At 41.7% G+C, this 27,986-nt stretch overlaps 1 protein-coding gene across 1 annotated transcript; it reads right to left on the bottom strand.

Annotated features, from left to right (window-relative positions):
- Positions 1-27,962, bottom strand: LOC308295428 (uncharacterized protein; the record flags this gene model as incomplete). Its single annotated transcript, XM_080738482.1, has 7 exons — positions 27,268-27,962; positions 19,252-19,327; positions 18,380-18,531; positions 15,411-15,669; positions 12,264-12,356; positions 11,279-11,405; positions 1-152 (listed from the first exon to the last, which is right to left on the bottom strand). The coding sequence occupies exons 3-7, from the start codon at positions 18,472-18,474 to the stop codon at positions 1-3; spliced, it is 726 nt and encodes a 241-aa protein (XP_080594608.1). The 5' UTR covers positions 18,475-18,531; positions 19,252-19,327; positions 27,268-27,962.
- Between the last annotated feature and the right edge of the window lie 24 nt (positions 27,963-27,986).

Below are 27,986 nucleotides of genomic sequence, written 5' to 3' on the forward strand. Positions count from 1 at the left end.
TCATGCCAGCCGCACAATGGCCAGGTTATTGCTCCGCGCCGCGGCGAGCTGTGCCGTGGGGGTCTGCGTCCCGTGCCCCCTTCTGTCATCGCCGCTATTATGGGTGGGTTGGTGGAATGCGCGGGCCACAGGTTTGCCTCTCGGCGGCTCCCCTGCTTGGGCAAGACGCCAGGTTAAACCGCTTAGGACGCCAACGCATTATTACGCGTTATTACTTTGACCATTGTTTCACACTTTAACTATTGAAAAATAGCAGATATACAAGCTCGCAGCGCAGCACCGAGTGCCGCGCTGCGAGCTTGCAGATCTGCTATTTTTAAAAAGTCGCGAACATCTGTGCAAGTCTTTGAATATTTTTGACCCCGATTCTATGAATGTCTTCTAAATCCTTACTGAGGTTTTTGAAAAACGCGTGATTCTACGTCAGTGGTTCTCAAACTTTTTTCATGTCAATCCCCATTTCAAAATAGTATGTGTCAGGGACCCCCCCCCCCCCCCCCCCCCCAGAAGCAAATATTTTGAGTTACAAATGTTTGTTAAAAGATTTGCACAAATGTTCCATGATTTTTTCCAAAATAGCAGACCTACAAGCTCGCAGCGCGGCACTCAGTGCCGCGCTGTGAGCTTGTAGAGCTGCTATTTTTTTAAATAGTTAAAACATTAAACAATGGTCGAAGTGGTTCAAATCTAGAGTGACCCGGATGTCTAAATGCAGCTGCCATACCCTCAGTCCAGGGGGGAAAATAAAAGTTACTTTTAAATATAAATACATGAATGTCTCTTTGTCTACTGTGCTGGTTATTACAGTATGTTGTTAAATTACAGTAAAATAACTACAAATGCAAAATTTCACAACATGGTCACTTTAACAAGGTATTATAATTATATTCTCCAGACTTGTATTCTCCCCATCTTGACAAAATGGTATATTCCCAGGTTCCGTAGGTCAGCTGCACAGGTGCAATGCATTATTGTTAATTGTGTCACGTTTACTAACATGCCAAGTTTAGCTGCACTTGAACAACCGTTCCAGGCTGCAATATCCAGCCCAAGAAAACGTAAACGGTTAAAAAAATAGAATGTACTTCTTAAAATAAATGTATCATTCCTGTTGCTAAGGTATGGCAACATGACTGGTGTCTTGCACGCGCACCTTCGCACGCGTGCAAGACACCAGTCATGTTGCCATACCTTAGCTTTTTCTGAACTGACGCCCCTGGTCTAAATGGGTTAAATGAGTCTCTTTTGTATGCGGGTGTAGGGCGGTCACACCTGCAGGGGGCCACGCTGGTAACAGTTCTCAGTGTTTTTTGGATTGTGTGCAAATGTGGTAATTTTTGTACACTCTCTGAGTTACCAGTAAGACTCCCTAAACGGGAGATAAGCGACCACCAGGTCACATGTATACACCGCTTTGCGTGATTTTAAGGCAAAATCTGTAGGAGCAGTGTCCAAAAATGTGTTTTAAAAAATCGGCCTGATGGTGGCGCTAAATGGGACAGATCCATTTTGATGAAAGGACTGTACACATACTGTGTGCCGCTTTGCGTGATTTTAGGGCAAAATCTGTAAATAGGAGCAGTGTCCAAAAATGTGTTTTGCAAGAATCGGCCTCATGGTGGCGCTAGAAGAGGGCCATGTGAGAAATGAGGGGTGGAGGTTGTGGTTTGGAAGCAAAGGAGTGTGTGTGCAAAGTTTGGCATGGATAGGGGCTACGGTGGTGGAGATATGAGTAGGGGAAAAGTGTGACGTGATGTGTGACTTGACTGACAGACAGACAGACTGACAGACAGCCTTTGGAGGTTTTGATAGTAACTGACGGTCGCAAAAAAATTACATTTCACTGTACTGTACATCAGAGGTCTTCAATGTTTTCAGGCCAAGGCCTAGTTGGCCTAGTTGAGAGAGAGATGAAGCAGGGACCCCCACAACCTCTTCATAGATTCCATATAGTTTCATCTTTTGACTGCACATTAAATCATCAGTGTATTTTGGACTCATGTCAATTTGTGTTTTCAGATATTTAACCACTTGAACCGTCAATACTTAAAAAACTTGACCTTTCATTCTGTACTTAGTCTGCTCTTTTTCCCCAATACACCAAAGCTCTTTGCCAAAAATAGCCGATCTACAAGCTCGAGCTTGTAGATCTGCTATTGTTGGCTAAAGGCTATTTTTGGTTAATATAAAAAAGGAGAAAAAAATGTTTCTATCACACAAAAGATTTGGAGGACCCCCTGTTGTAACTCTGAGGACCCCCTAGGGGTCCCGGACCCCTGCTGTACATGCGTCAGCAGCCCACAATGTATCAGCGGGATTCACTACAGGACTGGACAGAGTGGAAATACTTTTTCAAATGATTTTCATGGTTTCCAAAATAACTTGGGTAATTCTTTGGAAACTTTGGTAATTGCAAGAAACAAAAAAACTATTGTTACTCAGTCCTGATGATTCAGTGTTTAAAGGTGTATATAAGTGATATTCTTTTGTAAAATAAAAGAGATTATTTTGATTGAAAGTTAATATATTCTGATAGTAACCATCTGCTGCCATAAAGAAATAAATCATTCATATGTAAAAGGAACAACATCTCTAGTAACAACGTTGAACTACAGCAATATTTTATCAGATCATTTCCTTCTTAAGGGTTTATCAGAGTCTGCGGTGAAGAGCTATCACCTCAACTTTTAGGTGATAAGCTATCACCTAAAAATGTGATGGCCATCATAGTCACGGACTCACAGTGAAGTCCTATCACCGCGCCTCTGTGCCTCTAAAACCAGGGGCCACACTGATTGGTCTAGATCGACCAATCGGTGAACGGGGTGATGGGGAGATGTCTGAAAGTAAAAACAGAGGAGAGATGTGGCTAAGGACGTAATGTTGTAGTTTTCTGTATTTAAAAGACTACACCGCGGTGATAACCCATCACAGCAGGCTACACTATGATAAGGCCAGTATAGGTCTGCTCTATTACTACTTATGAATTAATTGAAAGGTAACTTTGACACCATTTCACATCCTTTATAGTTGTGCGGGCGGCGTGCACAGAACATTGTAGCCATGTGTTATGAGTTTGTATATCTGCTATTTTAAGTAAGTAAAAGTAGCAATACGACAATATAATAATGCTCTGTTACAAGTAAAAGGCCTGTGTTCATCATTTTACTTGAGTAAAAGCACAAAAGCATATTGTGTTCAAAATACACGTAAATACCCAAAGTAAAAAATACACATTATTCATGAATGTGCTCAAAATGCGACGCATGGTGAGCTTGTAGATCGTCTATTTTCAAATGTATCAACTATAATATCGTCACTGTCTGGCCAAAACCTCTTAACTATTTTTTTTTGTTTTTAGATTTTTTTGGCATAAATCAAGGCTATTGAACACCCTTCACACTTTCTGCCGACAACTCCAACTCCACCCGATTGGCCCTCTCTTTTTTCATAAATATGTGCTATTGAACATCCTTTACGTCTGTGTGTTGGTTTAAATAGTATTTAACCAATGAAAAGTAGTAAAAAGCCCTTTGGTCAAAACCTCCTAACTCCACTTGAGCTCATTTTGAACATTTTGGAGTTAGGAGGTTTCGGCCCGACAGCAGAGATATAGGGCTTAAGTGGTTAATGCATATTAAGTAATAATAATCTGAAAAAGTCTGAAAAGTAACTTATAACTACAGCTACAGCATCTCTCTGTCATTTTAGATGTTAGCTATACCAGTAAGACTCCCGAATCGGGAGATAAGCGACGGTCAGGTCGGCAACTTCATGGTGGCGCTGGAAGAGGGGCATGTGAGAAATCAGGGGCGGAGGTTGTGGTTTGCCAGCCAAGCACATTAGTAGGCCACTCAAAAATAGCAGTTATACAAGCTCATAGCGTGGCACAAAGTGACGCACTACGAGCTTATAGATCTACTATATACATACAATGTTGGGGGTCCCGACATGGAAAAGGTTTTGAGCACCACGGATATAGCAACATATTTTTTGCAAGAAAACTGTTAGGATTTAGAAGACATTTGTAGCATCGGGTCCTTAGGTCTTAATACAGGGGTCTTCAACGTTTTCAGGCCAAGGAACCCTTAACTGAGAGAGAGATGAAGCAGGGACCCCCAGATTCCATATAGTTTCATCGTTTGACAGCACAATCATCAGTGTATTTTGTATCAGATATGTATCCACTTGAACCGTCAATACTTACTAAACTTAACCTTTCAGTCTGTACTTAGTCTGCTCTTTTTCCCCTCTACACCAAAGCTCTTTGCCGAAAATAGCCGATCTACAGGAGAAAAAAGTTTCTATCACACAAAGATTTGGAGGCCCCTTTGTAGTAACTCTGAGGACCCCCTAGGGGTCCCGGACCCCCTGTTGAAGACCCCTGATTTAGAAGACATTTGTAGCATCGCGGCTCCCTCAGGTCTTAAGGCACAGCACTTGCGTGAGTGTATACTTTGATACTTCCCGCTAGTGACGGTGTGCAAAGTGACCTCCGCCTCCTCTTGGTCGCTGTTCTTCACCGCTGAGGTCAGAGGTCAGACTGGACGGCGGTGGGGGTGGAACAGACCGTGATGAGGTTTTGTCTGCCGCTACGCCACTGTTTGGTCTCCCAGCAGGTGTGGCCGAGGTCGAGGCCTTCTCCCTGTTCCTCCCTGAAACTAAAGACCACAGAAACCTTATCCTCGTTGTCGGCCGGAAACCTTGCATGTCCAAAAAACCTTCCTTTTTTTGTTATTATTTTAAAGATGGGGTGCCATGATTTTTTGCCCCCCTAAAACATGATTATCAGATATTATGATTATACTAGGAGGAAGATTCTTTCCAAAAAAGTGTACAGATAGAGTTAAAAGTTGTTTTTTATGTGACCACACCCACCAGTTCATTAATTATGCCTGGTTGTCAGGTGGGCGGTGACCCAGCTGAAGTTAGCCACACCCACAGTGTTGGGTGAATGATAAAAGGGGAGGGGATGATTATATGATGTCATTTAATCACTGTTTTTGGATCTGCACTTTTGACCCACAAGGTCAGCCTCCAGGAAGAAACCCCAAATACAACGGGAATACATTGTCAACCTCCTAGACACATGAAAACCAGAAAAAGTACAAAACTATGGCACCACCTTTTTAAAGAGGTTTTGTACTTTTCCTGTTTTGTAAGTGTCTATATGCCTGGAGTTAACATTACTCTAATAGACCACCGGGTGGGTCAAAAGGCCCAGTCGAAAAACACAGATTTAATGACATCATAAACTCATCCCCATCCCTTTTACCATACAGACCCAACACTGTGGGTGTGGCTAACGTCAGCTGGGTCATCACCACCCACCTGACAACCAGGCATACTTAATGAACTGGTGTGTGTGGCCACATAAAAACATACATTTTAACACTTTCTGTACACTTTTTTGGAAAAAGTCTTCCTCCTACTATAATCATAATACCTTGTGATCATGGTTTTTTTTGGGAGGGGGGGGCATCATGCTTGTAGATCTGCTATTTTCACTATACTTCTGTGCGAGACTGTTTCATGATGAATTATAGGGCTTTCATTTACCAAAACACGCCTACACATTTGAAACTTGGGAGGTACGAGGTTTCTGCCCGACAGTGACGTTATGTCACTGCACGTTCAGAGACAGTTTAACTGACACATTCACCTGGCTGGCACGCCACAGCCATGACATCACTAACCCACCATCAAAGGAGGGGTTCATCCCCAAAGATGACTTATTTCATTTCAGTTACACACCCCATGAAGCCTGGAATTCAGGAATATCTTGGTTTTTGTCGCATTCCAGAGCACGATAATTTGATGACCGGCTCAAAGTGTCTCCTAATGACCTATGACCAGTGATGGAAAAAGTACTCACATTTCTTACTTAAGTAAAAGTATGAATAATGCGATACAAAAGTACTCAAAATATACTTATGAAATGACTACTATACTTATGAAAGTATTGGCATAAAAAAGTACTTAAAGTCCCAAAATGTTTGAAAATAGCAGATCTACAAGCTCACTTGTAGATCGGCTTTTTTCAAATAGCCATGGTATAAAATAGGGCTAAAGTGGTTCATTTATGTGTTATAATATTATAATTTATATCTGCAATGTAACTAGTAACTAAAGTTTTCAAATAAATGTAATGGAGTAAAAGTACAATATTTGGATCCAAGATGTAGTGGAGTAGAATAAAGAATTGGAAATACTCAAGTAAAGTACAAATACCTCCAAATTGTACTTAAGTACAGTACTTAAGTAAATCTACTTAAGTACTAGTTACACCTATGACCCGGTTATCAAATTATTGGCTCAGGAATGCAGGGAAAAAGAAATGAATTGAAAGCTTCATGGCGAGTGTAACTGAAAGAAAAAGTTTTCTTACTACTCCTTCAAGACCTGACGTCGTTTCTTCTACATCAGTTAGGTCTCAAACCTTTGCGTGCCAAGGACCTCCAAATCGTAGTATATTTGGCCACGGACCCCCATCTGAAAATATTTTGGGTAACAATCTATTAATTAACCATATAAAAGGTTAATAGGTTCCTTATAAATGGCTTGTTAATCGTTAATAAAGTATCTTATAAATAGTTTATTAGGTGTTTATTAAGGTTGAATAACTTCTTTATTATCAATTTATTAACAAACATATATTAAAGTTATACTATGTAACTTTTTTTATAAAACAAATCTTAAAATTGTCCTAACTGTTAAATCGCTAACGTTTTAGAACACCCACTCCGTTATTTTCAGCTTCTAAAGCCTTCTCTTTATATGTTTTCTATGAGCCGTGAGGGGGGGAGAATTTCGAAAAATTACGTCATCTGCATCATCTGTATACGTTGTGTATACGTTGGCCAATCACATCGCGGATCATACACACATGATACACTACCGGCCAATCACAGCGTGTCTGCCGTCTCTTCAGGAAGTAGCCTCCCTCAGCAACAGTTGTTTAACCTCTTACTCCCCAAATCCTGGTCAGAAAATTACGTTCTACCCCTCTACGGATTCGTATCGGTCGCAGTGGTTTGCGGCCCGCTCCGGTGGTCCACGGCGGTGGTCCGCGGCGACTCCGGGCGAAAAACGGCCGAAAAAAGCAATACTACTGACCACTAGTTTAGCAACTTACACAGTATAGCTTTAAGGTTAATAAGTTTCTTATAAATGGTTTATTAATTGTTAATAAAGTAGCTTATAAATAGATTATTAGCTTTATTAAGCATATTAATAACGGTTAACTAATGTTTAATGGTACCTTATTTTAATGTGTTACCATATTTTGTGGCAGGGACCCCGAGAAGAGAAGATTTAGGCAAAAGTAACGTATTCAAATTTTCATTTTCACTTTCAAGATTAAAAAAAGTTCAAATCCAGATCTGCTATTTATTTATTTTTAAAGATATGTTTTGGGGTGTTTTATGCCTTTGTTGATAGGACAGTAGACAGATCTGCTATTTTTTTATAGCCAGGCTAAAACTAAAATGACAAATGCTTTCCAGATTTGAATGGGTGAACACATTCATATGGCAGCAATGACATCATTACTGTAAGTAGTGTCTGAAGTGTGTGTGTGTGTGTGTGTGTGTGTGTGTGTGTGTGTGTGTGTGTGTGTGTGTGTGTGTGTGTGTGTGTGTGTGTGTGTGTGTGTGTGTGTGTGTGTGTGTGTGTGTGTGTGTGTGCGTGCGTGCGTGCGTGCGTGCGTGCGTGCGTGCGTGCGTGCGTGCGTGCGTGCGTGCGTGCGTGCGTGCGTGCGTGTGTTTGGCCAATGAGTTCACGATACAGTCCACTACATAGAACTCCCTATAAAGGCAGAAGTGAGTATAGTGAATGAGTCGAAGATTTCAGACGCAGCCAAAGTCTCTTTATCCACTTAAACCCTGTATATACTTACTTTACCGGAATCCCCCCAGGACTCTATATTATATATCGTAGTTGTCGGGTGGAAACCTTGTATGTCCAAAACCGTTTGTTTTGCATTTATCACTTTTAAAATGATTTAAACTAGTGAAAACAGACGATCTACTAGCACACAACGCCTCGCACCGCGAGGCGTTGTGTGCTTGTAGATCAGCTGTTTTCACTACTTTGTATGATGAAGCAGTGCTTTACTTTGCGAAAAAATGTACACATTTGAAACTTGGAGATAAGAGGTTTCTGCCCGACAGTGACGATATACTAGGTTCCCTCCTGTTTTCGCCCTATGCTAAATAGGGTGAAAACTGCTGGGAGATAAATATAAAGCGAATGTTGCCACCAGGATAACAACACTAGTGTTCAAAGCTGGCACCTTCAACCTGGCGTCCCTTTTTTGGGCTTATTATAGGCGAGACCTGCAGTTTCGATGCCTAAAACCAAAGATTCTAAAAATGACTATTTGTTTATTTTCTATTTGTTACATTTTCTAACCTGACTCCGCCAGATGGTGGCAGCAGTGCGTACCGCCCTACTTTACCATCTGAGACCGCTCAGGGAGAGTTGATATCGATCGTAAAGTCCCAGACCTGACCAATCAGCGGCAGCTACGGGCGGGCTCTGAGCGGCTCTGAGCCAATAGAGTCTGACTGCAGACCACGTGGAAACCCAGGAGGCGGATTCTGGGTGTAACGTCATGCAGACAGGCCAATATGAGTGGTTGGACTTGGCACTCCCGGACTGTGATAGACAGACGGCCCCATCCAATCACCGGCTAAAGAATTTGAAAAAATGGCCCGCCCCTTACATCGGGTCTGCCCGATCAATTCCAGATGGTAGAAGTAGGGCGTTATGTGCAGTATACGCACTTCTGCCACCATCTGGCGGAGTCAGATTAAACATTTTCTGAATTACAAAAAAGAAAATAGTAATAGCAGACCTATCAAGAATCAAGAACTCACAATGCGTCACAATGTGACCTTTTCGATCTTTTTGCTATTCATTCTATGACATACTGTACAGGCTTAAGTGGTTAAAGATGGGGTGACATGATTTGTTTTCCCTCCTAAAACATCATGATCAGGTAATATGATTATACCAGGAGGAAGATTTTTTCCAAAAAAAAAGTCTACAGAAAGTGTTATGAATACACATAAAAAAAATATGTTTTTTATGTGGCCACAACCACCAGTTCATTAAGTATGCCTGGTTGTCAGGTGGGTGGTGACCCAGCTAAAGTTAGCCACACCCACCCCAGGGGGGTCCCCAAATTATTTTAAGGGGTCCCCAGATGATTAACTTAATGTGCAACATTGTTTTCTCACTCTCAGTAAACAAACCAACATAAAGTTTAAGTGTATAGACTAGAGGATATCATTATCTGCACATGTTTAAAGTGACAATTTAAAATGACAAATTAAACATTGGCCAAATTGTCAAATATATTAGAGGCAGAAATTGTGAAAATAGCCGATCGGCTATTTTCACAATAGAAGCGGCGTTGTGAGCATGCAGTGGATCGGCTATTTTCACATTATATAAATGTAATTCCTCAAATCTTAGTGCTCGTCAGGGTGGGGGCAGTTAAAATATGATTATTTGGGGGGGTCACGGCCTGAAAAGGTTGAGAACCACTGGTCTATTAAAGTAAAGTTAACTCCATAGACACATACAAAACAGAAAAAGCACAAAACTATGGCACCACCTCTTTAAGAGAGAAGTCAGTTCACTCAGAGACCATTTTGGAAAATGGAAACGTCCCAGAGCAGATTCTCATATCATCGTTGTTGGGTGGAAACCTTGTATCTCCAAGTTTCAAATTTGTACGTTCTTTCACCAAGTAAAGCCCTGCTTCATCATACAAGGCCGTCGCACAAAAGTAGTGAAAACAGCTGATACAAGCACACAACGCCTCGCGGCGCGAGGAGTTGTGTGCTTGTAGATCGGCTGTTTTCACTAGTTTAAATCATTTTTAAAATGATAAATGCATAACCACTACCTTAGATCCCTCATGCCCCCACGTGGCATCAGCAGGGGTGTCGCACCAAATCCTGGGCCCCGGGTACAAGGATTCACTGCGGGCCCCCCATGAATGTTCTTCATAGGGGAGGGGGTTTATTTACCCATTTAGACCGGGAACACATTATAGCGCATTCTATTGTGCTTTAACTATTGAAAAATAGCAGATATACAAGCTCACAGCGCGGCACCGAGTGCCGCGCTGCAAGCTTATAGATCTGCTATTTTTGAAAAATCATGAAAAAGTCTTTGAATATTTCAAATCCTTCTAAGGTTTTTTGTAAAGCCTATGTTTCTATGTCAGTGGTGCTCAAACTTGAAGGAACCCCAAAATGATATGTATTTGACCACGGACCTCCATCTCAAAATATTTAGTTCCAGGGACCCCCCAAAAGCAAAATTCTCGGTGCCGCGCTGTGAGCTTGTATATCTGCTATTTTTCAATAGCTAAAGTATAAAATAATTAAGGCCCCTCCACCTTGGGCCCTATAGTAACTCAGTCCCACTTTTCCCCCCCTTGTGACGCCCATGTGGCACCAGGCACGCTCACATGAGTTGTCCCCCAACTCGCAACATTCGCACAGAGGGACCACAATGGACATTATAAGCCTCCGGGACTTTTATTGTCTTCCTCCTTTTGAAGTATGTGTATAATTGTATTTCATTGCTTTCACGCCCTTTTAAAACAATCCTCTGTCGTCCCATTACACGGTCCCTCCGGTCATGTTACACTTGCTTGTACGGCATACTTGTTATACGAGGAACAATTTTTAGGCCTCCTGTTTTATTAGCCTTCCGGTGTGTTTAACTTTCAAATACCTGGAACGCGCCCGAGTCGCGTTAGATTTTAACCACTTTAACCATTAATTTTATGCTTTAACTATTGAAAAATAGCAGATATACAAGCTCACAGCGCGGCACTGCGAGCTTGTAGATCTGCTATTTTTGAAAAATCGTGAAAATGTGTGCAAGTCTTTGAATATCTTTGACCCGATCTTTGACCAGACTTCTAAATCCTTCTCCTAAATCATGTTGTTCTCAAACTTTTTCATGGCAAGGACCCCCAAAATTACAGGTATTTGGCCACGGACCCCCATCTCAAAATATGTTGTTCCAGGGACCCCCCCCAGAAGCAAATATTTGAGTTACAAATGTTCGCTTTTAAATAGATATATTCAAAGACTTGCAAAGAAAAATCTGGATTTTTCAAAAATAGCAGGTCTACAAGCTTGCAGCGCGGCACTCGGTGCCGCGCTGTGAGCTTGTATATCTGCTATTTTTCAATAGTTAAAGCGGTCAATAATCCTAGGCCTAAATGGGTTAACTTTAGCACAGGGGTTACCTATGGACAAAGCATTCTTGGAGTGGTGCTGGTGGTGGTTTGCCCTGGGAGCAGGTTGGAGTCTGGTGCAGCGGGGCAGGTGTCCCACGGCCCCTTCCTCCCCCTGGGATGTTAATGTGGACCTCACCTATAGGGATGTGACGATAATCATGATCAATAATCGTATCGTGGACAGTGTTGATTTCGTCGACTAAAATTATGACGAAAAATGTTTTTAAAAAAAGACTAAATATATTGACAACAAATGGCCCCAGCAAATGCCCACAAAACTGTGAAAAAACTGTGAAAAGTGATGACTCATCACTTTTCATCACTAAACGATCGTTTTCTGGGGCCATTTGTAGCCCAAGGAATGTTTTAGTGCAAAACAAATGCTTGCAATGGATTCAGCACCATGACAAACCCCTTGTTAGACCCCTCACATCCTACTTAAATACCCAGATTAAATACCCCAAAGTTTTTGGGGTATTTTCCTCCTGTATAGAAAGTCGATGGGAGCCCAACTAGATTTGGCCGCTGTGGCAACCCCGAAGGTCGCCGACTCGGGCGCCCTAGCTATATCATTAGAACATGCCCTGGGCTACATCTGTGCAAAATTTGGCGCTTTTAAACTGATTAGCAAGAAAAAACCCTAACGCCTCCGACTATTTGTATTCAACTCATGGATATAACAAATAGCAAAAAAACTAAAAGAACATTAAAATATAATCACGGTACCATTTAAACCCTCCAGAATTGGTCAAATGGAACTGGAAATAACTACTTGATACAGTCTTTTTTTTCACTCTGTCTACCAAATATCTTTGCCAAAAAATAGCCGATCTACAAGCTAACAACGCGCTGTGAGCTTGTAGATCTGCCATTTTTTAATGGATATTGGATATTTGGATTATCGCGATAATATCGTAAATCGCAGTTTCTTTTAGTCACAATAATCATCATGACATGAAATGTTCATATCGTCCCGTCCCATCCCTGACCTCACCTCACTCTCATGTGGAGCTGGCCGGCTGTGGCTCCTCCGCAGGTATGTCTGTCTGTTCGGGCTCTCCCTGTCGACGCTGCTGTCGACTCCTGCCTTGAATTCACACGTTTTATCACAGTATAGGCAAGAGTTAATTCACCATAAACCAGGGGTGGGCAACTTTGACGATGGAGAGGGCCCACTATATTTTCACACTCACTACAGAGGGCTACAAACAATGCATACACAGTCAAAAATAGCCAACATCGACTGCGATTTCTGGATTGGAATCATGAAAAGGATTGATTTAATTTCAAATGCATTTATGTTCTTATGTTAACTTTATGAACTTAAATACAAATACATTGGACAAAAAAAAGACTAGTGCTAGTCATTAAGCTACTATAGACTGAAGTAATTAAAGCGGGTCATGTTTGCACTTTGCATGTTTGGATTTCTTGATTTGGGTCTTTTTTGCCTTTATTGGATAGGACAGTAGAATGACAGGAAATGGGGGGAGAGAGACGGGGAGTGACATGCGGCATAGATCATCCGGATCTGGAATCGAACCGGCGACGCCGTCAGGCATCAATGCCTAAATGGCAATGCCTATGTGGTATGCGCCTGGACCAGTAGGCCAGCGGGCACCCCTTTATTAGTGTCAAAACATTTGCATGTTCTGTCAGGGAAGAAGATGTGATATATCACTTAGTTGAAACTGTCCTTTTACTGAACCTCCTACAGTAATGATCTTCAAAAGGGGGTCCGGGACCCCTAGGGGATCCTCAGAGTTACTACAGGGGGTCCTCCAAATCTTTTGAGTGATATATATATATATATATATTTATATATTAACCACTTGAACCCTAGTGTCCATATTCTGAGGAGAACTTTAGCCGAAAATAGCAGATCTACAAGCTCTCAACGTGAGGCGTTGAGAGCTTGTAGATCGGCTATTTCTGGCAAATAGGTTTGGTGTGGAGGTAAAAGAAGAGCAGACGAAGTACGGCGTGAAAGGTCAAGTTCACTAAGTATCGACGATTAAATGGTTCAATGCCTGAAAAAAACACATTAACACGAATCCAACACCAATCCGACTGATGACAGTGCTGCTGTCAAACAATCTATCTATGAAATTCTGCAGTACACATTTATACAACACGTGGAGGGGGTCTCTGCTTCATCTCTCTCTCAGCTAAGGGGTCCTTGGCCTGAAAATGTTGAATGAAGACCCCTGACCTACAGCATGTTGCCTGTAATCGCTATCTAAACCCTCCATGACAAGCCTCTATTGTGGCCAGGGACCTGCAACGCAGCCATCCAGTCAGTGAGAGAACACGATGCATTTCTCTTATTTCACTCACCGCCCAGTCGCCCGCGCAACATTGCGGGGCAACGACGACCCGCGGCCTTCTTGCTACAAACGGCACACGCATCCTCATCCTCGGTATGCGTTTAGCGTGAAATCACACCGGTTTACATTCTTTAATTCATTTGTTTATCAACAGCTGGAGAGGGGAAACCATTCGCTTTCTTCCTGCGCTGAAAGCACACGCTGTAGCCAATCAGGGAAGTATATGTACGTGACAACTGACCAGTCTCTGCGTGAAATGTTGAAAACACTAAATAAACATGGCGCTATGAACCCAGTGGAAAACTTGTGTTTAATAACAGCTATCGTGGGCCAGCATCTATGGAAACCATGCCCAAGTCTCACTCTCCCGTGACTCTTCCCCATTCTTAGGGCATGTGCCCAGGGGCGTCGCACCACATTCTGGGCCCTGGGTACAAGGATTCACTGTGGGGCCCCCCATGAATGTTTTAACCCATTTAGATTGGGAACATTATTGGGAACATTATTATGTGTTATTTAATGCTTTAACTATCGAAAAATAGCAGATATACAAGCTCACAGCGCCACGCTGCGAGCTTGTAGATCTGCTATTTTTGAAAAATCATGAAAATTAGAATTTTGACCTGATTCTTGTCTTCTAAATCTAAATCCTTTTAGAAAAGGTTTTTTGAAAATCCTATGTTTCTATGTCAGTGGTGCTCAAACCTTTTCATGTGAAGGACCCCCAAATTGATATGTATTTGGCCACGGACCACCCATCTCAAAATATTTAGTTCCAGGGGACCCCCCAGTAGCCATATTTGAGTTACAAATATTCGCTTGAAAAATACATATATTCAAAGATTTGCACACATTTTCAAGACTTTTCAAAAATAGCAGATCTACAAGCTTGCCCCTGGCCCCCTCCACCTTGGGCCCTAGTAACTCAGTCCCACTCCCCCCCCTTTGTGACGCCCCTGTATGTGCCGTTTGCCAAAGCTTTTTCCTATGCACTCTCGCACACTCAAGACTAACGAAATTATCTTTTTTTTTTTTTTTTTTTTAGATTTATTACATTCCAACGTGTCAACATCACTGAGAATGGAAGTGGGGGAGAGTTGAGGTTTTGGCAGTTACTATAGAGGTCAACTAGTATATGCACTGGAGTGACATAAAACAGCCACAATCATGCTGCTAATGGGGTATAGGCGAGCTGAAACATGTTCATTGTGAATGTTGATCGAGGACACGTCTCGTTCATTTTTTTCAATATCAATCTGCCTGTTCGACAATCTCTGCCTTTTTTTTCCCTTTCTTTTAAAAATAATGAAAATAGCAATAGACATTGTGTTCGCTATTTGTTATGACAAAGGGTATGTAGTTCTTAAAGGGATATTCCACTTTCAACAGGGAAACAAAATAACTACAAATGCAAAATTTAACACAATGGTCACTTTAATTCGGTATTATAATTATATTCTCCACACTTGTATTCTCCCCATCTTGACAAAATGGTCTATTCCCAGGTTCCGCAGGTCAGCTGCACAGGTGCAATGCATTATTGTTAATTGTGGCACGTTTACTAGCATGCTGCACTTGAACAACCATTCCAGGCTGCCAAATCCAGCCCAAGAAACCGTAGAAACGGGCAAAAAAATAGAATGTACTTCTTAAATGTATCATGCCTGTTGCTAAGGTATGGCAACATGACTGGTGTCTTCGCGCGCGTGCAAGACACCAGTCATGTCGCCATACCTTAGCTTTTTCTGAACTGACGCCGCTGTGCGCTGTTGTATAATAAAAGACCAGCCTAAAGGCCACCAGAGCTGACTGACCTTTTGGTCCAGTTTGTACTTGTAGGCAGCAGGGCGGTCCATGTGGGTGGGCCTCTTTCGTATCCTCTCCCTGACCGCGTGGAAGACTATGGGCTTGTTCTTCAAAACGAAGAAGGCCCCCCTGGCTGCCCTGGGCGTCTGCTGCCGCCCTGCTGGGCTGTCCCGGGACCCGGCGACGACCGCGGCGACACTTTCATCCACAGCAAACACCTCCTCCAAGGCCCAAGGAGCTCTGTCGGAGAGCTCATCATCTGGCCGGCTATTATGGGTGTAACGATACATTTAATAAGGATAAAATAAAATAAAAAAAGTCCATATATTGTCATTCCTAGAAACAAAATCCCTTTTATGCCCATATATGGAGATTTCTGATGTCATCAATCCCAGGCCGAAAACGTTAATATAAAGTCCATATATGTATATATGGATATATATTAATAAAGGATAAAATAAATAAAGTGTCCATTTACAGTATGGGCATTCCCAGATGATGCCCTGTTAGGGTACCCCCTTATGCCCATATATGGAGATTCCCAGGCATCAAACCCAGGCCCTAACTCGCCAAGGCCCTGCTTGGCTTTACTAATTAACATACGTTTTATGCCCATACATGGAGATTCCTATGTTATCCATATTAAGGACATTATTAAGGATATTATGTTATCAATATTAACTCATGTGCTGCCATGGCCGAGGAGCCCGAAAAAATCCCGTTGTACGGCCCTGAAATGCCCGAGGAACCCGAGAATTTTTGAAAAAAAAAAGAAGAAAAAAAAATCTACTTTTTTTTTTTCAAAAAAAAAATTTGGACCCCAAAAAATGTAGTAGGCATGATAGCGATCGCGAAATTGCATGTTTAACCCCCATAGCAACCCCATCTTTCAAACATGGCAGCCATCTTTGTTTACATTTTAGGAAAACATAATGGCTGCTATCTCATGAATGCCTGAACGGATTTCCATTCGGATGTTTTTGTTTGAAAGCTGTGAGCAATGTGGACACATTATCTAGGCATGGGTGTGCATGATCTGTGCACTATGAATTACATGGAAGTCTATGGAGACAGTTTGGCATATGAGAGTACGAAGGTATTGTTAAATGGCAGCAGATGAGTTAAGGACATATTTGGGAATGCCCATATTTGGTAATGTCATTGCCCATATATGGACATCATTTGACATAACATCGTTGACTATCATGCAGGGGTCTCCAACTCTCCATATACAGTATGAGTAACTGGTCCCATATACATCACTGGTCAGATGGCCAAGAATTGGCGTGACCTTGCCCTTTAGGGCGAGGTCGCATGTCACCCTGAGGTGTCTTACTAGTAACGATAGGATACGCATCACAATACATGGACGATATTGGTTCATTCATGGCGATACGATACGATTCGATTCAATGATTTAAAATCAATATAGTAACTATTTAGCAAAGAAATGAAACGCCGGTATGTGTGAAACATGTCAATAGTGCAGGCTTTTTAAGGGAAAACTCCATGGACATTATATTTCAACACATATGGACAAACCTGCACCCTGACATGAACACAGAGATTACACACATTTATCGATAGACCAAGAGTAGCTATATGGAATTGAATTAGTAAAAAAAGACCCTCTTTTTTATTTTCCCTCTTAAAATTGCTAAATACAAGGCAAAATACTTCGTTTCCATACAATCGATTATTCGCATTGCAAAAACGATTCGATACCGATTATCTGCATTGTAAAACGATACGATACAAAACGGTACGATATTTTTCTTTTGTCTATCGATATAGGACAGGGGTGGGCAACTTTGATGATGGAAAGGGCCACTATATCTCCTCACGCCAGAGGGCCACATTGCATATTGTTACTGTCAAGCAAAAACCTCTTATCTTCAGTAAGAGTAGCAAAGGTAGCCTATCTACAAGCTCAAAACGTGTCGCGCTGCAACGCATCTTGAGCTTGTAGATCGGCTATTTTTGCTACTTTTGAGTTGGAATCCTGAATTATCTTTTGTTATTTTTTAATTGGAATCCTGAAATCTTTTGTTTGCTTAATTTCACAAGCATTTAGTTATACGTATGTAAACTTTATTAACTTAATTACAAATACATTGGACGTAAAAAAATGTAATACTACCAGTCATTAAAGTGGGTTTGCATTTTTGGAATTGTAACAGCTGAAATCAATAATATAAGTTAATATCAGTATTCTGATATTAACCTGAGGGCTGCATTAACTCATACAGTGCCGCCGGCCACAAGGGGCGCTAGAGTGCCAGAAATTTCTCCATAGACCTTCTCTCTAGCTTCCGTCGACACTGTCCCAAGTGCCTTGGGATTTCACTCCAGCCAATGCTATGGGTGACGAGAGGAGGAAGCTAGCTGACACGTAGCCAAAATGCTAACCCATTTAGAAGCCCGATCTAAAGCTATTTCAGTCGCAAAAAACTTTTTCTTCGGGTCTGGGAACACAATCCGGAGAAAATCCTGTCTAAAGATGTGATTTATTATTGGAGTGGGCGGCGCGATGCGGCCGTTAGCGCGACTACGGCCCGTGTATGGCCGAGTGTTGGCCTGGACCATGGATGGACGTTTAGACCGGGGCTTCGCTGAGGCCTCCGATTAAATAATTCATTTTACCCTGGCATACATCGCGCCGCCGACAGTATATATTAAGGTTTTTTTGGGGGGCTCTAAACTTTATTTTAAACCATTTTCAATGGAATAAATCGTCGGACCATCTAGCGTCTCTCGTTGGCTAGCGCTGGACGAGCAAGGACCACCCACGTTGCTCCAAGCAGCTCGGGGTAAGTAAAATAGCAAATAAAATATTGTATTGGATTGAAATAAAGCCGAACTTGTTCGGGATAGGCACTGTAAGAGTTAAGTGAAGGTCGCCAGTTGCCCATGTATGATATAGGAGGTAATTTCAAATCGATTTTTCAATTCAGTTACTTTTATCGTTACACCCTACCGGCTATGTTGGGCCGCATCATCAGGACACACCGGGGCAGCGTCCCGGGGCGATGACCTCAGGAGGCCGCTCCTTTCTTTGCTTCCGCGGGACATTGATGGGGTCAACTTGAGCTGAACTCTCTTCCTCAACGTCCCGTCTTCCCATCTCGTCTGTGACATACAGGAACAGGAGCTCATGCAACTGTGTGTGGGAATTCACTTTCAAAGGGAGTGGAGGAAGAAAATAAATGCTGATCGTCACCAGGGACGTGCTGGCCATTGGGAAAAGCAGAACAACTCCCGAACGGCCGGTTCATTCCCGGCCGGTCCAGGCGGCTATTAAGAAAAAATAAATAAATAAAATGTCGGCCTTCGTTCCATTTTGGGGGCTGGGTGGCCAACAAAGTAAATCATCACAGTCGGGCAGAAACCTTGTATCTCCAAGTTTCAAATTTGTACATTTTTTCGTAAAGTAAAGCCCTGCTTCATCAGACAAGGCCGTCACACAAAAGTAGTGAAAACAGCAGATCTACACGCACACAACGCCTCGCGGTGCGAGGCGTTGTGTGCTTGTAGATCGGCTGTTTTCACTAGTTTAAATCATTTTTTAAATGATAAATACAAAACAAACGGTTTTGGACATACAAGGTTTCCACCCGACAATGACGAAATATAACTCATGTAATTGGCCCACTGGCTTGTCAGTGTCACTTGTCATGATCTGAAATGGCAAATCTTTGAGCAGAAGCGCTATAGAGAGAGGTCTCTCTCTATTGCGCGCAATGAGGGCCTCTCCAACTATTTTTCCCGGGCTGAATCAGGGGCCATGTCCCTGGTGTGGGAATTCACTTTCAAAGTGAGCGGAGGAAGAAAATAAATGCTGATTGTCACCTTCTCTACAGGGTTGTGCAACTCTTTAGGAGGCAGGCAGATGAGCTCTTTGACGGCGACCTGGCGAGAATTGGAGCTGTAATCAGAAGAGAGAAATACCGTAATTGCTGGACTATAAGCCTCACCTGAAAGCTAAATTTAGAACAAAAAACAAATGTTTACATATATAAGCCGCACCCCTGGTGGCCGTTAGCAGTAAAAATCTATATATAAATCCTTGTTAAAGACCATTGTAAAAACTAACTAACTGGCCGTTAGCTGTAAACTGCAGGTTTCAAAACATGTGAAAAAAGCTGCGGCTGCAGGTTGGGGGCATGTATGCCCAGGCGAAAAAAAAATATGCTTAGTATATTTTTTGAAAGTATACTAAATATGCTTGAAACATACTTAATAAAAATATAATTTAAATGTGCTAAAATGAAAACACTTAAGTAGTACTTAAGTGTACTAAAATGAAAACACTTAAGTAGTACTTGAAATTAAATGAAAATATACTTTACAAGTATACTAAAGTGTGTTGTCTAAAAGTATACTAAAGTGTATTGTCTAAAAGTATACTAAAGTGCATTTTCTAAAAGTATACTAAAGTGTATTTTCTAAAAGTACACCAAAAATACAATTGGAATATATTGAAAAAATATATTTAAAATATGCTATCAGTGTATTAGAAACATACTGGTCTGAAGTATACTTTTTAGTTATTTACTAAAATTGTACTTCAAAGGTATTAGTACTTAATATACTAGTCTGCAGTTTACTTTTTAGTACTATACTGCTAGTGCACTACAAGTATATTAGTACTTAATATACTGAAAGCAGTTCGTAAAAATAATTTACTTGAAATGTACTGACAATGCATTTGGTACACATTATATACAGTATACTATGTGTAACAAATGCATTGTCAGTACATTTTAAGTAAATTATTTTTACAAACTGCTTTCAGTATATTAAGTACTAATAGCATTACACTCAATCAACAAATCACCTGTGTAACCATTCAAAACAGATATTAAACATAACCAGATGTGTGTGGCAGGAACTTGTGTACAACTCTTTGACAAGGTTTGTCATTTATTTTCAATTTTAAACACAAAGTGCTTGCAGTGCAAGTCAGCAGAACAGAGCTTAAACAGTGCTCTAGTGCAAAGAACATAGGTATAGTGAAATTACAATATTTATTTTCTTTTATAGTATAACATCAGTAACAAAAGCGCAGAAAAAACTCTAGAGCTGCCAAAGATTTAGGACTTTGTAGAAAAACTAAACATTGCAACATCAGTAACAAAAAAAGTACAAACGAGTCAATGAAAATGGCTTACAGATTAAGGCAAGACTTGAGATAAATTATGTAGGCCTTTGGCCAGCTTGTGGGTTTGTTCAGTTGTTGCACTTTCTTCTTACCTCGAATCTCTGACACTCAAGCATAAATTGAAGGTCAAACCATCCAACTCTAGAAATGTCTCCCCGTCTGATTTTGTCATTCTAATCAATGGACAAAATGAATGGTAATTATTTTTTTAAATAAATAAAAAATAAATAAAACACTCCTAACTACACTTGTATTTGTACACAATTTCAATTTCAACTAGATATTAAGTCACCATACCAAGTTTGATGAGGCAGTAAAAACATTTTATTTTCATATCCCGAAAAGGTGATATTTTTGACATATACCGTAGTTGGTTTCTGCCCAATACCAGATAAATACAAGTCACAGTAATTATGTTGTGATGTTCAGTGACACACTGTTTGACCAAAATCATTACCAGTAAGACTCCCCAATCGGGAGATAAGCGACCGTCAGGTCGCAGCGTGAATTTAGGGCAAAATCTGTAGGAGCAGTGTCCAAAAATGTTTTTGAAAAAATCGGCCTAATATTGGCGCTATATAGGACAGATCTATGTTGATGACATGAGTGTAGACATACTGTGTACGGATTTGTGATTTTAGGGCAAAATGTGTAGGAGCAGTGTCCAAAAATGTGTTTGAAAAATCGGCCAGATGGTGGCGCTATATGGGACAGATCCATGTTGATGACATGAGTGTAGACATACTGTGTACCGATTTGCGTGATTTTAGGGCAAAATCTGTAGGAGCATATGTCCATATATGTAGATAACCTACGCATCACACAAAGTCTGACCTCACCAGCCCATACTTGGGCATGGACGACTTATATCTCCATATACGGAGATGGCCATATATGGAGATACGATGACATCACAGAGTCCACAGCTGATGATGTGGCGTGATGTCATACAATACACAAACAAGCCCTATATAAAGGAGCTAATGATGCTCTGTAGGAGCATCATCAGCTGTCTCTGTGATGTCATCGTATCTCCATATATGGCCATCTCCGTATATGGAGATATAAGTCGTCCATGCCCAAGTATGGGCTGGTGAGGTCAGACTTTGTGTGATGCGTAGGTTATCTCCATATATGGAGATTCAACATTCCAGGTGTAACTATGGCTGCCCGTATGACGTGAGAGGTGGAGGTTGTGGATTGGCAGGCAAGGAGTGTGTGTGCAAAGTTTGGCATGTCTTGGGGCAACGGTGGCGGAGATATGAGTTGGGGAAAAGTGTGACATGACGGACAGACTGACTGACTGACAGACAGCCGGTGGAGGTTTTGGTAGTAAATGCGACCTGACGGTCGCAATTACGTCATCATCAATGATGCCATAGGCATTCGAACAGTGACGATAATTTGGATAAATTGTGTCCTGTGCATGCCAATAGAGCAGGCTACACTACCCAGCAGCCGAGCTAGGTGTGGTGAGTCCAGAGGGCCTAGTGTCTCTAAAAGTGACACTACTGGATAATAGATTTGGGGTATTTGATTCTGTACACTTGCCTATCACAGCTTCGACCAATCTTTGGTCCAGTTGGGACTTGGGTGGTTTTCCCTCTGGGCGCTTTCCTGCGAAGTTTGAGTTTCTGAGGACATCTCTCCCAAAGACCAGTTGGCAGAGCTCCTGGGTGAATAGACACTTTGGACCTGTTGAGACGTTCAAACTTCGTCCTTGGCACTTGCACATTTGAGTTTGGGAGGTAGATTTGTACCAGCAGGTCGGATGTAGAGGGAGATATCTGGCCCTGCACATCAGATAGGGAGACAGACAAATAGTTAAGTGCTTAATAACACATGAATTAACACATGAATTATCACAAATTACAAAGGTCACTTGCCTAAGGCCTGATTTACACTGCCAGACAAATCCAGTCTGAATTCGATCTGTGTCACATCAAGATTGGAATCTGATTTGCTTAAAATAGTCTAAATGCAGACAGGTCACATGAAATCCGATTTTTACAAACCACATCCAGAGGTGGTTTCAAATCTGATTTATAAAGATGTGTTTGTCTGAATGCACTAATCTGAGCTATCGAGCCAAGTCACATATCAAACTGTCCAAAACGTCATTTGCAGCGCGACCCGAGCACCACTGATGTCAGTACAGAGCGCGAGAAATGCATTTTGATTTGCATATGTTTTACACTACAGAAGAAATGGCGAGCAGCATTCAGTGGACAGACAGAAATTCAATGCCTTCTAGCACTTTGGGGGTATGCCTCAGTACATGAGAAATGTACAGGAACAATTAAGCATGGCAGAAAATGTAACACCAGCACCTAGCACAGTCTTGCAACCGAGAAAGGGCGTCATAGGCATACCTGGAAACTGAGCTACACTTCCTAACCGCCTGTCCACTGTAACAAGACATCAGAGACACATACTTCCCACAGATCAGAACCACCCAAGGAGAGTTTGAAAACATGACCTATGATACTAAAAAAAAACTCCCATACCTGCTGGGTGAAATAAAACAATGCACAAACACAGCAACAAGACGTGTGAGCTGCTGTGATAGGAGGATATCAAATGGAACATAACCACCTTAAAGACTACTAATCATTGTGTATATCCATGTACTGTCAGCATTATGAAACCTTGATACATAAAACTGTGGTGTGGTGTGAGTGTGTGAGTGTGAGTGTGAGTGTGAGAGAGAGAGAGAGAGAGAGAGAGAGAGAGAGATTAATTTGATCAGATATCCATGGTTCTAGTGACTGATATTGGCCTTCTAAAGCGTGATTCTTTTTAGGGAAAAAATTAAATACAATAATGAATTAAAATAAAATGAATATGAAATATCTAAATACTGAATCAAGCAACTTTAAAACTGCATGGGGTGCTCACAAAAAAGTGAAAACCTTAAAATAACTCCCATGTTTGAAAGTGAAATATCCCTTTATCTCTTGTAAACAATTATTTTAGAACATTGTATTCATGGGCACATTACATGAGGAACTTAAATATTCTGAACACAAAAAGTGCAACCCGTTTGACTCGACACAATTTAAAATGTGCACTTGCACTCTCAACTTGAACTCAACTTGTGTGTTATACGAGACTGTGGAGATTACATTTTGCCTATTGGGGCTGTTGCCCCATTGTACTGTTGGTTCTCAAGTGCTACCATGTTCCTACCTCGATCACAAGCTTCTGTGAACCACTTCGACAGAGCCTTCCCTCCTCCTTCTGGTGGCTGTCCTGTATGGGCGTCTGGTGATTTTCCGATGGCCTTATAATCCGAGAGAGAGAGACAGAGAGAGAGATACATTTTCAAGCTCTCACTGAAACTATAACATGCTGCTGTTCAACTATTATGTATAGAACTGACCACAAGAAAGGTCGGTAAAGTTATTATTGCTGCATATTGAGGATTCTTTGCTGAAAATGATGTGATCCCTGATGATGTTTTCAGTGGCATGCTTCTACTTGTGTACATCACACATCAAACTTTTTTGCCAAACAGCATTTAAAGTTAGAACGACAAAAGGAAAGTTCATGGACATTTTTGAGAGAGAAAATAAAAGTCAACTTTACCATATAGAACATAAAAAATGCAGGCTCGGATTCTCGGAAGGACCTCTTACCATGTCCCAAGATTGGATACCGTGAGGAACACCATCCTCCTGGTACAGGTCTAGTGAACTGCCAACTGCAACCATGCCAACCTGAGTATGATAAAAGTCAAAGGAAGAAAATGCTGAATTTGGGGTTCCAGTGGGGCGGAGGTTTGCAGTTAGGATGCTTGATCTCGGTATTCCACTGGGACTGGGGGTCCTACTGGAACTCGGGTTCCTACACATAATTCTACATTTCAAAATGTTAAATTTTCTGTATATTTTTAAAGGGGAAAAAATCGAATTCCATACTTTACATACATGTGGCTCACTCTCTGGGACACAGTAGTCAATCCATGGCTGTTCATTCCACAGTGAGGTGTAGGTCACTTGACAAAACATATAAACAAGTAACTTTAAGCAGTAGCTGTGGGCTAGACCACTAGACAATGCATGTCAAACAGCTCATACAATATATGAGAAATATGCAGCCTGAAAAGGTTGAGAACCACTGCTCTAAATATTCTGACAACATAGACATATTGTACATTACTGTTATGCCTAGCCAATATTACACTGCAGCTTTAGCAGAGTCAGATTTTAAACATTTAAGACTTTTAATAATACCATTCAGAATTATGTTCAAGTTGAGACCAATTTATCAATAAACACCACCAATTACTAAGACCGAATTATATAAAGTCTACACAAAAAACAAGTGTACAACTAAATAAATGCAACTATGGGTGCATGTATTTTATAAGGTGTATGCAAGGCATTGTCCCACACAAACATATCCAATAACAAGGGCAGCAACACATTCTTGAGGCTTTCAAAGTAAAACATGTTCATCTTTATGCAGTAAAATATTGACACTACATATCCATGACAACTGACAACTGCCTTTAGGCAGAACTGTACATTAACATTCACACTTTATTATTCACTGCTGATGCTTGATAGTTAAAACCAGCCAACACAATGTACAGCAAAATCATTTTAGTATTAAACATACCAGATTAGCGTTGAAACACACACATACTGTATATAATTCATTCAATTACTGGTGGTCCCCGGACCACTGGTTTAAAACCAATGAACTAAAACGACTAACACTGGCAAAAGTTATCAGTTTGCTAGCATTAGCACTGACTTCACCTCGTTTTAAAACATAAACAACAGACAGCAATCAACACTCGATGTGGTCCCCCAGCACGTGTAGATAGATAACCATAGGTATAATATCTAGACTGGTTGAAACAAGCACATTTAGTCCGGTAAAGAATGAAGGGAAGGGAGGAACAAACTATGTAGTTTGTTCCTGTACTTACACTCACTGTTGCTACCCCTCCGTCTCCTGGGAGTGTATTCAATCCAGGAAATAGATCGGGATTCGGGGAATACAGCCGTTATTGGTTTTATTCCAGTTCGTTTAATCCATGGAGGTAATAAAGGTTTAAATACTTTACTGGGAGACGAGCGTTGCTAAAGTGTACATACGTTAGCGCGCCTGGTAGGCTACGCTAAATTCAAACAAAGGAAGACGTCACTTCCGGACGTCACAGTCACAACGCAGCACAACCAATCAAATGTCCCCTTTCTGTCACATGGGCAATCTTGCACCCTGGGACTTGTAGTTCACTATGGCATTTATCAACCAAAACATTGTCTGTATTACTTTAGTTTAGAGACAGGGACATTATTAACATTCTGTCACAGACATCTGTATTCTTTCATTACGTTGATACATTTAACACTTTGAGATTTGTTTCAAATGTTAAGTGCTATATTTATAAAATGTATTCTTATTCTTATTCTTAAATAAATATAAATAATAACATAATGAATACAAACAAATAAGATAAGCCTGTGGAATTGTAGGAGTTGATGAGGCATTACATTTTAGTCTGACTCTATTCCACAGATATTGTGAAAATAGCAGATCTCCCAGCTCACAATGCCTCACATTGTAAGATTGTAGATCAGCTATTTCGAAATGTTTGCCTCTTCCTTATTACTTTACAATTTGATAAATGTTTGAGCAGTTGTCCATTATAGTCAGTGGAAGTTGGTGTTCTGTTCCACATACAGTCATAGATGCTCTGCATGACAGAGACTGGTCAGATTTAAAGTCCTCCGAGATTATTGCTGTCCCAGAGGACTTTACAGGTAAATCTGACGCCCACACTCCAGGTAACTTCAGCTATAATAGTAGTTGGTAGTTGCGAATAGGTCGCTGTTATTGTGACCTCACCATGAAAACCGGTGCATCTTGTCAGAGGCCGGGTTTTATTTTTCTTCCTAAAATAAAAGTCTGGGTTTCCGAGGCTAGAGGCCGGGTAACGCCTCATCAGAGGCCGGTTAACATTACTTTGTTGTGACATCACATTGTTGACCCATATTTGGCAATGCCCATATATGAACACTCCCAGATGATGCCCTGTTAGGGGAACCACTTAACTCATTGACTGCGCCGCCACGAGTTTCCCGAGTTATTCTCGTTGTCTGAGGCTGCGACGCCCGAGTTTCACGAGTTGGGGCTGTTTTCAAGGTTTATGCAAAAGTACACTTTCCTCTAGCCTGTGACAAAATGTCATGTTGCTATGATAAAAGGGTGGTTAAAAATCACACATCAAAGTCAGCTTGTTTGAAAACAAAGGAGAAATCGACCTCCCCATGAACCCAAAGTGAACTCATTTATCAGGACACGGCTCCGCCGACACAGTGCGGCGCGGCCGCAGCAGTGGTGGTGTCAGACAATGAAAACAAAACAAGCAGATCTTCAAGCAGACCATTCTGCATGAATCAAAAACATTTTCACTTGAAAAGCTGTGACCTGCTGCACTGAGTCACCCTAACCCACACACAGCTCCATATACACGCAAAAAAGTTCAAAGTCTCTTCCTACAAAAGTTTACCAAAACAGCAAGACAACAATGGCTACATCAGAGCCTCGTAGCAACCGCCCGGCCTCTCAGGCCTCTCTATACCAAAACAAGCCAACACAAACACATCAACAACACAGCAACACCTCCCCGATGAAAGCATTCACAAATCAACACTCAAAATGTTATAAAAGTTTCAACATGAACTTACCTCAGTGTGAGGAGGAGAGCGTTGGTGTAACACACACATACAGAGAGAGAGACAGACAGATAATTCCAGTGCCGTTTAGTGTCCAGTAGATCAGTAATCCTATAGTTTCATTCGTGTAGTTTTCTTTTTTCGTTGTTTGTGAGCGGGTTTCATGCCCACACCGCGGAAGCCTAAGGCCCCGGCCGGGCGCAGCAAGCGCCCGACGGCTAGCCATGGTTCGCCGGTCGCCTCTGGTTCTGGTTCCCGTCGCGAACCAGCCCGATCCTGCACTGGACGCGGGCGAGGTATAGGGCCTCCATCGAACCCCGGTCAGACCACCATGGATTCCTTTCTAATCGCCAATTTGCCCCGTCCGGAGACGGATACGGAGTACGAGACGGAGGAAGAAGAGGCGGCGTCGCCGTCCCAACAACACACACCGCGGGCAGACACGGCTCCACTGCCCGCACTCCTCACGCCGGAATCGGTGGCTCGCCGTCCCGCGAGGCCACGCGAAGAACGCTCTGCCATGCCCATGTCGCCGAGAGATAATATCGAGACTCACTATCTCTCCCAGTCCCAGAGTGAGATGTATGTATTATCCTAATCCATATCATTGATCCATTCAAAAACAGCAGATAGCAGTCATTGCAAGTTCACAGCGCATCACTTCGTAGCCTACTTTCCTGAGCTAACTTTCGCTAAATTATTCACTCAATCAAATGATGAGGTCCGTGTCC

The sequence above is a fragment of the Nannobrachium achirus genome (assembly GCF_963921795.1).
Source record: "Nannobrachium achirus genome assembly, chromosome: 12".
Lineage (NCBI taxonomy): Eukaryota > Metazoa > Chordata > Actinopteri > Myctophiformes > Myctophidae > Nannobrachium > Nannobrachium achirus.